This window comes from Pelecanus crispus, chromosome 12 (assembly GCF_030463565.1).
Source record: "Pelecanus crispus isolate bPelCri1 chromosome 12, bPelCri1.pri, whole genome shotgun sequence".
Classification (NCBI taxonomy): Eukaryota; Metazoa; Chordata; class Aves; order Pelecaniformes; family Pelecanidae; genus Pelecanus; species Pelecanus crispus.
In genome coordinates this window covers 19,305,211-19,319,381 of record NC_134654.1, presented here as the reverse complement: position 1 = coordinate 19,319,381, position 14,171 = coordinate 19,305,211, and the positions used below count along the sequence as shown (strand labels likewise).

At 45.6% G+C, this 14,171-nt stretch overlaps 2 protein-coding genes across 2 annotated transcripts in view; one reads left to right on the top strand and one right to left on the bottom strand.

Moving 5' to 3' along the window:
* Positions 1 to 4,389, bottom strand: part of OGFOD3 (2-oxoglutarate and iron dependent oxygenase domain containing 3) — a 47,814-nt gene extending 43,425 nt beyond the window's left edge. Inside the window, exons 1-2 of the mRNA XM_075719755.1 lie at positions 4,313 to 4,389; positions 3,741 to 3,958 (exon numbers count right to left, since the gene is read on the bottom strand). Coding sequence (XP_075575870.1) covers positions 3,741 to 3,958; positions 4,313 to 4,389 — 295 coding nt within the window. The remainder of the gene's footprint in view (positions 1 to 3,740; positions 3,959 to 4,312) is intronic.
* A 324-nt stretch (positions 4,390 to 4,713) lies between these two features.
* HEXD (hexosaminidase D) lies at positions 4,714 to 13,578 on the top strand. The gene is made up of 12 exons (XM_075719810.1): positions 4,714 to 4,794; positions 4,947 to 5,056; positions 5,130 to 5,217; positions 5,676 to 5,840; positions 6,982 to 7,167; positions 8,563 to 8,632; positions 9,414 to 9,609; positions 10,285 to 10,367; positions 11,177 to 11,255; positions 11,334 to 11,435; positions 11,967 to 12,056; positions 12,873 to 13,578. Exons 1-12 carry the CDS (start codon positions 4,714 to 4,716, stop codon positions 13,039 to 13,041), a joined length of 1,419 nt encoding a protein of 472 aa, XP_075575925.1. The 3' UTR covers positions 13,042 to 13,578.
* Positions 13,579 to 14,171: the final 593 nt, after the last annotated feature.

Below are 14,171 nucleotides of genomic sequence, written 5' to 3'. Positions count from 1 at the left end.
GCCCAAGCACCATACGCTGCCGAGACCAGGATGATTCACATGAGGAAAAAAAAAGGCCCATCATGATGGTCCCCTAATGTAATCCATCTCAAAGCAGGACAAGAGGTGGCAAAGATTTATTGGATACCATCCCCATAACCACATGTCCTGGTGTCAGCTGGGATAGAGTTAATTTTCTTCCTAGTAGCTGGCATAGTGCTGTGGTTTGGATTTAGTAGGAGAATAATGCTGATAACACACTGATGTTTAGTTGTTGCTGAGTACTGCTTATGCTAGTCAAGGACTTTTCATCTTCCCATGCTCTGCCAGGCGCACAAGAAACTGGGAGGGGGCACAGCTGGGACAGTTGATCCAAACTGCCCAAAGGGCTATTCCATACCATGTGACATCATGCTCAGTATAGAAACTGAGAGGAGTTGGCCAGGGAGCAGCGATCGCTCTGATCCTCTCCCCCATACTTTCAGGGTAGGGGGAGGGAGTGAGCGAGCAGCTGCATGGTGCTTAGTTGCTGGCTGGGGCTAAACCACAACACCACACTAGCAGTCTAGGTGCTAGACCTTTTCCTCCACTGCTCACTGACTTCTCCGCTTTCCACATCCACTGATCTAGTCTCTGGAAAAGCATCTTAAAGCTCTCTCCTGGGCAGCGGTCATGGATGCTTTGTACACTGACACAATATGTCAACACACATAAGAGACTACACAGGAGTTTCATCAGACACCCTAGTACCCACAGTAGTTTTAAGTAGTTAACCGTGTCTCAAGACAGCAGAAATAGCCAAGGTCTGGCTGCAAGGTTCAGAATGCAGATGAGACTGTACTCACAGGACACCCTATCTTCTGCAAATATAATAAGTGCTTGGCCTCTGAAAAATAACACATTTTATTTCTGTATGAAGCAGGTTTACTGGCAGGAAGTGCTATGGAAATAAAACCACTGCTCTGTGACACCAACTACCATATCACTTGAAGCAAACTAGAAGCTCAGTTGCACTAGTCCAGTTTGAAGCAGGGACAGGTGCATAAATAAAAAGCTCATCTTAGCAGTGGAAACTTTACGGCTGAGCATCAGACATCAAGTGATGATAGGAATGTGCCTCATTCTGACACAAAGCCAGCAGCTGTGGACATCAAGCCAGAATAAAGACAGAGAATGAAAAGCTATTGAGTGATAGAAAGCTATTTCCAATAAAGTAACTAAAGCTCTGGAGCTGAATCCAGTTTGGCAGAAAACCATAATCCACATTTACTGCCTCGCTAAGCTATCAGTAACACACGTGGAGCAAGGAGCCAGCTTCGACGGGACAGCAAGGCTCAGCGGCTCACCACCACCCTCTTGCGGGCACCGAGCAGGAGACAAGAGTTAAAAAACGAGCAAAGTTCATTATCACAGCACGGCTTCAATTAACCACTTAACAGATGTTCACACATTTCTAATACCACCGATCTCCTTCTGAAAGCATAATACAGGGGAACACATGTAAAAACATCTGCTAAAAACCCAAAATCCATCACATAAGTTAAGAAGCAGCTGCAAGCAAACATCTAATTAGAAAGCCAGAATACAAACTCACACAAGATGACTCCCCTTTGTTCCTTCTGGGTTGATGCCAGCCACGTCAATCATTCTCACACAAAGCCAAGAGAGGTCCCACTTCACCCTGCAGTTAGCATTTGCAGAGCTTGCTCCCCGCAGCATCACAAGAATAGGGAACACATTCGTTCCTCTTCCTGGGCAGAGATACCCTCGAAGTTCGTTATGATAGAAAGAATAACTGAGGGGGTTGCCAAGACCAGAAGCCCATAGCTCAAAAAATTCCTTTTGCAAACCAGGGAAGGGAAAAAAGTTTTTGTTGGGTTGGGGGCGGGGTGGTTCTTTTGATAAGCAAAAGCCCTAGTAGCAGAACACACACAGTTGTAGCCTTAGTTCAGTCATAACTACCAAATCTGTGGCAACACTGGCTGCAGAGTTTTCTCTGGCCTTGGCACTACGCAAATAAAGCCAGAAGCAGTTTCTCCTTGTAGTAACTACAGAAAGTTAAAACATAACATATGTTTTCACGTGCTCAGTCAAAAAATCCCCCTACTAAGGAAGTTCTCTTGCTGGTAGCTTCCTGACAGCAGTTTTCTTCATTTCAGTAACATTTGGGATGAATCCTTCAAAACCCTATCAAAGAAGATGCTACAACAGCAGCACTGAGGCAAAACTAGCTGACCACAGACTACACAAACATTTGGTTTATGTTACAAGCCTTCTGACCAACACCACCAGGACCAGCCACCTGAAGAGGGCAAGAGAAATTACCTCCACATCTTTGGGGCGCCACATCCAGGCTGCAGTTTAATGAACACTTTCTACCAGAACTCGCACTGGAAGAAAGTCAGAAATCATGGAATCACAGAACAGCCCAGGCTGGATCAAAAGATCACCCGGTCCAGACTTTCATGGGAAAGGGAGCCTAGATAAGATTATCTAATACCCTGTCCAATTGCGTCGTGAAAACCTCCAGTCATAGGGGCTCTACTACATCCCTGGGGAGGTTGTTCCAGTGATTGACTGTTCTCTCTGTAAAAAATTTCTTTCTTATATCAAGATTAAACCTTGCCTAGTGAAACTTGTGCCCATTGCCCCTCCTCTTCTCCATGTGACTCCTTGTGAAGGAAGAGCCTCCATCCTCTTTGTAGCTGCCCTTTAAGTACTAGAATACTGTGATGTGGTCCCCCCAAGCCTTCACTTCTCCAGAAGAGACTTAACTCTTTCAGTCTTTCCTCATAAGGCAGGTTCTCCAGCCCTTCGATCACCTTTGCTCTTCCTCAGCTCCAAGCAGCTTTTTCCAGCCTCCACACTGCCTCCAGCTTTGCGTCAGCAAGTGTTTTGTCAGCTACATAACAAACCAGGTAAGACAACTGGTTTGGCTAAAAACTAACTCAGAATTTTTTTTTTTTTTTTTTAGATACAATAGCTTATCAGTCAACACACAGCTAAACATACAGATCAGCTGGCAAAAAGCTAGAGCAGAGCTGTTCTCTGGCAGCAGTACCAGCTCAAAATGTTCGAGATACACTTTGCAAATCTGAAAAAGAACATCATCATAGCTTATCCATGCGAACTGCAATTTTCTCACTGCTCTTCATCAGAGAAGACGAAAGGCTTCCACTTCTCTATAAAATCCAACATCAACACTCCAAAGCAATAAGTGCCATATGAGACACACCAATTTGACAGAAGACAAGCTCAGCTGAAGGACATAAAGAGAGGAGAAATTCTTTGCAGGCAGCATCAAAAGCTGCCTGCACACACACCCCTCTCAAAGTAGGTGCATCCGAAGCTGGCATTTGTGCTATTACCACACGCCAGCGGCACAGACAATATGCTAAATCAGTTCCATTCCATACCCTGTATGGTATTTACCAGTAACAAACTCGCCACAGGAGACAGAGTATGAAAAGACACTAGAAACAGATTTAGCAAAAGGTTTATTTCATACAGCCTCAGCAAAGCAGTTTCAGAAGAGAATTACATAGGAATGGCAGAAAAACCTCTCAGACACAACAGCTTCCGGGCCGGCCCAAGAGGCACAAGCATTTGGGGATTTAAACAATACACACAGCAACCTGGTGGTTGCTAGAAACACAGGAGTTTTGCAGTATGCATTTGATTTAGCAGACTTAGGCAGCATCAGCCTGTTACGGCCCTCTGAAGACTGCTTCATCCCACTCCAGACAATCCTATCCAAATACCTTCAAACCTTTTGTGGCTGTCGTAGTCCTCAGAGCAGGGGACCTCAATGAACTTGTCCTGCAGGCTCTCACTGCGATGGGCCAGCACCTCCGTGACCCCATCCTCGGCACTCAGGTAGCTCCAGCTCAGGAGGCCACCGACGGCAGCAGAGGAGAGGAGGAACGCTGCCTTCAGCCACCTCCGCCGTGACCCTTGCTGGCCTCTGCTCTTCTTGGCACTAAGGAGGGAGCACAGCGACATTCCCACGTAAGCGAACGACACGCTGAGGGACCGCCGCGGCCGCTACCCCGCCCGGTACCGGGGAGACCCGGTCAAGGACCAGGGCCGGTACTCCTCGTTTTGAGCACACACGTACATATTTACAAGCAGACGCAATTTTATCCCCCTTTCATGCCCGGAGGTTACAGGCCGCCTCCCGACAGGAGCTTCCACAGGAGCCGGCGGCGCTGCCGCAGGCCGCTCCCCTCGGCCCGCCGGGCGCGGGCACCGCCACCCCCGGGGACAGCGGCCGCCGCCGGCGGGAGGTGCCAGCCGCCAACCACAGCCCCGCACGCCCGCCCCCACCGGGTACCTGCCGTGGCGGCGACCGCCCCCGCGGTCCGGCCCCGCTGCCGTCCCGCCGCTGCCCGCCCGCCGCTGCGGAGCCATCGCGCCCGCCGACACAGAGCGATGCGCTCGACCCGCGTCTCCCGCCTGCCAGGGGAAAGCAATCGGCCGCCGAGCAGAAACGTTTCTGGCAGGCAGGCGCAATCCATTACAGAGGCGAGGCGGGGGCAGCGGAGAGGCGTCGCCGGGGCAGAGGGGCGGCAGCCGGGCAGCGCCGCAGCCAGGGCGGAGGGACGCGGTCAAGCGCTTTATGCCGGGGTACCGCGGCGGCAGGCCAAAGCAATCGATGCGGACCGGCGGTGCCGCGGCCGGCCTCGAGCGCGCAGGCGGGAGCAATCGAGGCCGGAGCGGCGGCATGCGGCGGGCATGGAGGCGGGCGGGCCGCGGCGGCGCCTCGTGCACCTGGACCTGAAGGGCGCCCCGCCCCGCGCCTCCTACCTGGCGGAGGTGAGGCAAGGCCAGGGGGTCGGGCAAGGCCAGGGGGTCGGGCAAGGCGAGGGGGCCAGGCAAGGCGAGGGGTCAGGCGGCGGGGGGCGGCGGGGGCTCCCCGGCCCGGCCCGGCCCGGCCCCACCCGCCCGCTCTCCCCTCCCGCCCTCAGGTGCTGCCGCTGCTCCGCGCCCTGGGCGCCACCGGGCTGCTGCTGGAGTACGAGGACACCTTCCCCTACGCGGGGCCGCTGGAGCCGCTGCGGGCCCCGCACGCCTACAGGTACCGCCCGGGGAGGGCCCGGGGGGGCCCCGCTGCCGGCGGCGGGCCCTGACGTGTCGCTCTCCCCCCGCAGCCCCGGGGAGGTGAGGGCGGTGCTGAGCCAGGCGAGGGCGCAGGGGCTGGAGGCGGTGCCGCTGGTGCAGGCCTTCGGGCACATGGAGGTGAGCGCCGGGCGGGCGGCGTCGCGATTTCGACGCCTGGGAGTGCTGGGTTGGGGGAGCGGGGATGGGCAGCTCCGGCTCGGCTTCGGCCTTGGCATGGCATGGCATGGGGGTGGCTTTGTTGGGAAATCTTCACTGTAACTCCCGGTGCTCCAGTTATCCAGCTCCCATCAGCTGCATGCTCCGGACGCCGGGGTGACGCTGTGTTGCCCACGCCGTTTCCCTCATCCCGTGAGGTGCTTCGTGGCCGGAGACCCCCGCGGCACTGTGGAGCAGCAGCCGTGCCCCTCCTGCCTGTGCCACCCCTGGCAAGAGGCCTCGTGCTGTCCTCTGTGCTCACACACAGCCAAAACCCAGGTTTTAGCAGGGTAACTGTTAGCAGAGCCCTGGGACACAAGAGGACGCTGCTGTCCCCTTCATTTTGCAGTTGTTCTCTGAGGTTCTTCTTTCTCTTGCAGTTTGTGCTGAAGCACAAAGAGTTTGCTCATCTCCGGGAGGTGAAGATGTTTCCTAATGCCCTCAACCCACACAAGGAGGAGTCGCGGGCACTGGTCAAAGCCATGATTGACCAGGTCATGGCGCTGCACGAAGACTTAAAATGGTTTCACATCGGATGTGATGAGGTGGGACTTCTCTTGAGCCAGGAACAGTTTTTTTGTGAGGAATGATGGTAAAGGCTGAGGGTTCTGCATTTCAGTGGTGCCCAGGCCACGTTTGGGTAGGATTTTGAGGACAGAAAACACCAATTCAAGCCAGTGTAGAAAAGTCATTTTGACAGTAAAACATTCCACTAGCACAGGATGTCATTTCTATTCATCAGAGTCTAATATAGAAAGTATTGAAAGCAGTTTCTTAAAGCTAACTCAGAGTTTGGTTTTAGGTCAAATGAGTATTTAAAGTGAGATATCAATTGGAGGTATTCATTAAGAGTCATGTGAGTTTTGATTTAAGATGCTGGCTCATTGTTCCGGCCAACTTATTCAAAGCAAGCCCTTTTGTGGTGGGAAATGTTGGGTTTTTTTTTCCTCTTGGTAGTTTGTCTCTCCTTGAGGAGGAGAACATTGAGTTTTCTCCTTTCTCAGGGTTTCTTAAAACCCTGAAATTCATTGTGATCACCTTAACTGTACTGATACTAGTTTAGCATTTTGAATCGTGTTGTTTGGGAAGAAATGGCAAGGTTGGGATAGGGACCTGCAAGCTTTTTTAAAGCAAAATACTTTTTATGTAGAATAAACATGTTTTAGATAAAACCTGCTCTAAAACAACAAAGAGTTTAAATGCATATCCAGCGTAACAGGTCAAAGTCCACTGTCTGCATAGGACAAAGTATGCTGAGGCCACTTTTGGACATGCCCCCAAGTCAATTCTAGATTCATGATCTTCTTCCCCAAGACAGGAACCTCATTTTATATAATTCAGGACCTTATGCATTGCTAGATTTGAACTGAGTAAAACTGGTGAGAGCTACTTCCAAGGACAAACCTTCCAGAGACAAATACAGAATGCTTTAGTTATTCTTTAGATGTTTTAGTACCCATAGGAAAATTCGCTTATGTGATGCATTTAGTCAGGGTCACAGTCTGCTGCAGACTGATGGAAATGCTTGCAGTGTCTTCAACACTGAGAGGTGCTTTTAAATGTGTCCACTCGGTGTGTTATATCTTTGCAATAGGTTTTGAATACTGTATGATTTCATGACACTGTGTTGAACTCGCTCCCCCTATTCCTATAAAAGAAGTCAGGATTATTTGTTTGATGTTTCAGGTGTACTACCTTGGCGAAGGAGAGGAGTCAAAGCAGTGGCTGCAGCAACAAGACAACACTCTAGAGAAGCTGTGCTTGTCCCACATAAAAGCAGTAGCAAGTTGTGTGGCCTCATCTTACCCCACTGTGACGCCCATCGTGTGGGATGATATGCTCAGAGGGATAAGTGAGGAAACATTGGCAGGTGTGTGACCAATGATGGGGTGAGTCATATTTTGTAGCATACAAAAGAGTTTACACAACCAGTTAAAACAGATCTGTTGGCAGATGAAAATAATGAAAAGAAGAAATCTGAGAGTAGCTGAGATACGATCCATTAGACTAGAGACTAGAGACATTTAGTCCTTGGCTACGTCACAGACTTTCTGTATGACTGTGGACAAGTCTCAACGCATACACTTTAGTTCTCCATCTGGCGGTACACAGTGACAAACAAAACAGTCATCATGCAGTGGTTGCCATCAATGCTACTTTCTTTACACATTAAAAAAAAGCCTGTTAGCATCTGTGGTCTCAGCCTAAATGTCTATGCCTTTCATCACCTTTTAATGTCAGCTGTTGCTCTGTGCAGTATCTGGTTCCAGTGGTGCAGACTCCCACGGAGAAGCTGCAACCCCGTGAGCGTCTTTGACAGTATAGGTGATCACAGTGCACATCATGAGGAACTCTGATACTGAATTGTGGGATAGCTCCAAGACCTTGACATCACGAGTCTTGTTTGTTGAAAAATATGAAACCACTGCTAAAATTTGAGTAGTCCTAGCATAGATGGAGTTCCGCATTTTTAGAGCAACCTGATGTGTCTGCTCTAAACAGATTTAGACAATGTCATGAAGAGCTCCTCCAGCAGTGACTGACCTATTCATGGCTTTAATGATGGGACATCATCCGAAAAAATGCAGATAGGATCCATGCAGTTTCCACAAGAGCAGCACAGCATCTGGCTAAGTGCACTGTACTGCCATAGGCAATCACAGACTAAACAAATGAGAAATGGGATGCAGTTAAAATACTGAATTTCTGTATAATTCACTGCAGTTTCTTTAGGGGTCGGTTTCTCATGTTTAAAACTAGTCAGGGAGCTGATTATAAATGGATTTGAAGCTAAACCTGTATCTTTATTTGTACTTTAAAGGCGTCTTGAGAAGCTAAGTTCTGAGCAAACACAGTTCAGACAATCTCTAACTTAAAGGGTGAAGACTTCCTTTGAATTTAGCTGAAATCTTGCATGTACAGTTTGCAGCTCCACCAGTTCAACCCAGCAGATACACTGATAGATTCAAGGGACTAAGAATGACATGGGCTTGGGATGAATGGGATCTCCGATGAATTGTCACTGCTGATCCATATTAGTGGTTTCAAGATGTCTAAGGACTTAGTGGCCCCTGACATGTGAACCCGTGCGTTCAGAGATCTGGCCAGGCTGAAAATGCTCGTGGGCACTTGAACTGTAAACAAAGAATTCTAGTGACAAGCCTTAGTTAGTTCTAGTCATGTGTTACTGCACCACTAATATGTACTTAGTTCTCACTTTTAACTGGCTGTTTTCCATTACTTAGAACAACTCTGTTCTTTTCAGAGTCTGGGGTCCCACAGCTTGTGCAGCCAATGATCTGGGACTATGCAGCAGACCTTGACGTGGAGGACAAAGGTTTGTACTTCTCTGCTGAGCTGCTTAGAAGCAAAGAGCTCTGCTGCCTGTTAAGCAAAATAGCCACAACAAAATAGTATGATTTAAACATACCTTAGTTGGATACCAAAAAATTCTATTTTTCTTGATTTGCTTTAGTAGCATAAACATAGTCCTTGTTTGATTTCACATAATAGTTGCTATTTTTATTTTCTTTTTCTATTTATGCTTCTCCTATGAAGGACCTGCATTGTCTGCTGCTTAATTCTTTTCAGCAGGGCTATGGAATCACTGATGGGAGATGGAGAGGTTTTTCATAAGCACTGTTAAATTAACTCTCCTTGCATTAAAACAGGTGGGAGCAGATAGCTCCGTATTGAACACCTTTGCAAAAGAAGCTTCAAGGCTTCATACATTTATAGAATTCAAAGGAAAAACTCCTAAAGGCTCCAGTCAGGCATCTAACATGCATACAAATATTTCTTTGCTGAAAGAAGAATCAGTTGTCAGATGTTGCACATGCTTGTTACGTGCCCGTGGTTCTTAGCATTGAAGCAATTTAGCAATTCAAGGGAATGGAACATAGTAACCGGGCACGTGAAAATAGGAGGGCAGTCACCAGAACAGGTTGCTCAGAGAGAATGTCAAATCTCCCATCCCTGCTGATGCTCAAAACTTGATGGGACAAGGCTCAGCAGCCTGTTGTAACCTGACCTGGGTTCCTGTTAACTGGAGCATTACAGTCAACGCTGAAAATGGAGAAAAACTCGTCCTGTAAGTGTTCTTTTGTGTCTTATTTCAGTGCATCTCATAGAGAAGTATCGTAGATGTGGCTTCTCCAAGGTGTGGTTTGCTAGTGCTTTTAAAGGAGCTACAGGAGTGAATCAGTCTCTAACGCTTATTGGACACCATTTAAAAAACCATCTCCAATGGCTGAAAGTGGCAAGCAATAGCCCCGCTGATGTCCTTGAAGGTATCGCACTGACCGGCTGGCAAAGGTAAGGAACATCTTTTTAAATGATTCCAAGGATCACATGGAAGCAAACTTCCACCCAAAAACTCCCTAAGAGGTACAAGGAGGCTGGGGATTTAGAAGGGAGCTTTGCAACCCTGCAATCCTTCCTGTTGGTTACTGCTGGGCCTCACCCAGCCGACTGTGAAGGGTGGATTTCAGAGTTCCAGTCAACTGCTACAGCATTAATTGGCAGGAGCAATTGTTTTGGCAGACACCAACAATAGCAGATTGGATTTGAAGGCTTGAATGTACTTTGTGCCACCTTGGACTGCTTATAGACAGCATAGCACAATGCATGGTGTATATCTGAATGTCTAATGTGAATTCAAATAGAATGAAGTTGCATAAGAGAGAAGAGTTTGTTAATGTAATGAAGGAGTAAAAGGTTTTTATGCAACAGTCAGGAGGTCTGAGGGAATCGAGAGAGCTGAATTCCAATTTCTGACCCTAATTTGGCTTGAGAAAGTAATTTGTTGTATCTGTTCTCAGCAGTAAACCAGGAATACTTAGCGTTTCAGAGATAAAGGCCCCTTCTCCGAGACAGAAACTAATGTTTCTAAAGCTCTTTGAATTTTAGTGATTGAAATATTAACACTTTCCACTTGTTTAGTATGTTCTAACAGTAAAATGTCTAATTAATTAATGTTTTCTTATTTAGGTATGATCACTTCTCTGTTTTGTGTGAGCTTCTGCCTGTGGCAATTCCATCACTGGCTGTATGTCTGCAGGCACTAACGAATGGTACAATGACAACTTTATTCTCTCTCAGCTAATGCCTAGCACAAGCGTGAAGTGACCTTGCCCTAAGGTTGGCACGGGCTTATTACATTTTGAGGTGGTTTGACTATCTGATCGTGGTCTGAATTATGAACAATAAATTGCAATCTTGATTGTTTGCGATACAGGAGCAGAGAAGCCTCTTGGCCTAAGTATTTAAAAATAGCCATAGTATACTAATCATTTATTATGTTTTGACCCATAAATGGTCGCAAACTTCTTCATGCTTATACCAAAAAAAAATTAAGAAGCCAAAATGCTTTTGAAACTGATTTGAAACACTACTGGCATATCAGAGACTAATTTCGTTTACATTTAGATCTTGTTTACATGTAAAAGTTGTTTTAACTAATCAATTTTCTTAAAATTGATCTAGGTAGTACACTGTCTGGTAAAATATTTCCTGTAGTTTCTGGTTTCTTCACAGGCAGTTCCAATAGAATTTTTATTTTTGTCTTCCTGCATTTCTTATTTTCAAAATAAAAAACCCCACAACATACCTATTTTTAACTAAGGCACTAAAAATATTCAGCACCCTGAATGGAAAGCTCATAGTTAGGAAGTGCTTTACCTAGCACAAGACAATTGTGTGAAAGACAATGTACTCCTCCCACCCCCAAGTTTTTTTCCTTGTTCTATTTCCATTTTACTTTTTAAAAAATCTTCATCCAAGGAGAACTACTAAGCCAATGCAGAGTACTCCAGAAAAACCCTCTTTAAGAACATTTTGGTTATTTAGGCTCCTTTTACTTACTTCCACTGTCTTCTGCCAGGTGGCTATTCTGAAAAGATTAAAAAAAATGTGGAAAAGCTCCTGGGAATGTCCAACCTGGAAACTGAAACTTTCATGAGGTAAAATTCCAGCTGTGGGATTCAGATGCTTCTCACTGCGTGGTAAGTTCAGAAACTTAACAGATCCTTTTTGGACAGCACAAGTCTGGGGACCTTTCCTGGGAGCAATATCCTTACACTTGTGACGCAAGTTAGCTTCTACCTCAAGTCATCAGTGGATGAACTTCTTGAAAGGAACAGGTAATAAGGTTTATGTTGATTCTCTGGCTGTCTGCAGGAGTGTGGGAGCTGTATCATCTCAAAATGGGGCACAACTCCAGAGAAGTGATTTAAACATCAAGCTCTACATTTAAGGCATCATATCCCTATATATTGACACCGCAGCAGAATGTAATACTTAGATGCAGATTTAAAATATTTCAGCAGAATTCCTAAATGCTGTGTGCTGCCCTTATTTCAAGAATCAAGTTCTTTCCTGAAATAAATCTTACTGTTACTTAAAGTAAAAGTGATTTTTTTTTAATGGTATGGTTACCAAAAAAAGGACCTGGAAATGAAATTTAAATTGCAACAGATGACTGTTCCTGGTAGATGAGAATAACTGATCATTTACAAGGTCGTTCCAAAGATCTGTAGACTTAAATTTACTTAATCCTTCAGCATTATCTCTATTTGTGCAGGAGAAGTTCAGCTACAGCCCTATCACCTCCCTGTCAACCTACACATGTCACTGCTGTTCCAAAAACTGCTCATACTAACATGCATTTTCAGATATGTTACAGGCTGGTTCAGCCCCTACCACAGAAAAAGGAAGATTATTCATCCTATAATAATGCATCACTTTCAACCAGATGCAGTAAGGTAACACCACTTATTTTGCATTATAGGGGAAATAAAGTCTGTCATATTTGGCGCACTGAAGTGCCCAACACACAGTTTTGAGTCCTTGCCTCTTTCTAAAATTATTTCAGAAGCATTAGTGGAAATCAAACAATATGAAGTATTCATAATATGGTTTTAAACAGAAGAACATGTTTATTTCTGCCTCCTGTTGAACAAATTCTTTGAATACAGGTACAAAATTGGTCTCTAAAAACCTCTCCCTTGTATATGCAGTTACTGCATATATGTATATATGCTGCATCTTACAGCAGGTGTTAGCTGCAGCATAGGAGCCCCCCGTAGGCCATGTTCCAGGCAGGGCTTGGAATAAAACCAGACCCCTTCCCCCTGCATGTGCTTTTTCAGAACTTGTGCTAAAGACGATGCTGATTCCTGCTAAATGGCTAATTTATACATTTTTCCTGTGATAAGGTGAACATCCAACTGCATCTGCTCTTGCTGATAAAAAAACAGAATTAAATTCCAAACAAGTCTTATAGTGGGTTTCAGTTACACTTAAAATGTGTATAGTGTTTTTCTGAGCTCACATTTGTGTACTTTAAAAGTCGTTGCATAAGAGAAGCGCCAAGATTAGTGGTACTTAAACACAAACAGCATCAACCTTTTGCCATCTGCACAAAATCAAGTCCTTTCAGCTCTTGTAATAGATGCTGATTTTCCTGTAAAGTAATTTTAAGGACGGTACTCCCTTTAAAAGGTCCAGTAAGCTAGCCCTCCCTTGAGGCAGAGCTGAGCTGCAAATGTGATTGTTTCTTCCTTCTGATTTCTGCTCAGTCTTCTCTCCAAGTGGAATGCTGTGGTGCAAGACCTCCAAGCAGCCATGGAGCAAGTTTTCCACAAGTGTACTGTAGAGGAGTGGATGGAGGAGAACGTCCATCCCAGCCTACAGAAGCTGCAGCAAGTGGTGGATGACTTAGATAAAGCAATAAAAGCACAAAATTAGGGGCATTTCAATTAGTCTGTCTTATTCCATGGGAAAACATGGCTAGTGGAAATCTGCAACTAGTCATATAGCTAGAATTTATCATCTTAAAGAGTTGAAGCAGGAACTGTGATTAAACACAAGTGACCTGAAGGCATAAAGGAATTTATTAGTGTAATAGGCTTCAACTGTATTTTAATTTTCCTGTCTTCACACATTATTGAGCCTTAAATCACCTGCCCTATAATTCAGGTTTTCTCCCCTTGCATAACAGAATGCAGGAGTGAGTCAGAACTGAGCTGCATTACAAGGCAGGAGAAAAACCCAGTTTCTTCCAAATTCAGTATTTGTAGTAATAGACTTCCTTACATTACAATGACCTTGAAAAGTTCCACAAGTTCTAGTCTAGTCACTAGCCATCATGTCCTCCCTTCACAATTTCCATAAAGAGAGATTTAGGATACTTTAAACATGCTTGAGGTCCTTATGGTCTCATTCCTCTTTCAGGTATATTCAGAGATGTGTCCTACTATTCCATCATGACAAGTCCTTCCGCAGCATAGAGCAGTTGATTTGTTCCATTTCATTTTGGACATTTTCAGTCTTTGAAATACATAAAGCCATCAGTCCTAAATCCAGCTTTGATTAGCCTGAGATCAGGAAATTAACATCCAACTTTATGCAGAAGTCTGAGCAAGGAACTGCTGTCTTGATGCTCACTAGGTTACAGCAGATACATGAAAGAACATGTACCATGGCAGCACAGAACAAGAGGGAGCTACAGGAAAGGGCCTCGTTGCCAATAATGAAGGTGACACTTGGAGTTTGAGGGAAAAGTGCCTTAACACATTGGGCTTCTTGACATTTTACCAAAGCATCATCTAAGCTAAGCATTGTTTCATCCCCACAGAAAAGCACCATCCCAGTTACTTTAAAGCACCTACTTTGCCACATAAAACCTGAGACTGCAGGTTCATCCAAATTCAAAGCATGACTAAAGTCTACTGAATGAGGGAAAAATGCTGGTTTATTCTCTTTAATGTTGAACTTTTAATAATGTATAGCAATATATTTTGTGGACTTAACTGGAGCATTAAGATAATCACCACAAGGGAAAATAATTCAAAAGTCTGGCAGTTAGGTACACTGCT

Excerpts from the sequence above, each read along its gene's own strand:
- HEXD (XM_075719810.1), top strand. The coding sequence starts at position 4,714 with ATGGAGGCGGGCGGGCCGCGGCGGCGCCTCGTGCACCTGGACCTGAAG. Across the intron at positions 5,841-6,981 it reads TTCACATCGGATGTGATGAG|GTGTACTACCTTGGCGAAGG; the intron begins GTGGGACTTCTC and ends TTGATGTTTCAG. Across the intron at positions 11,256-11,333 it reads GAAACTGAAACTTTCATGAG|CACAAGTCTGGGGACCTTTC; the intron begins GTAAAATTCCAG and ends CTTTTTGGACAG.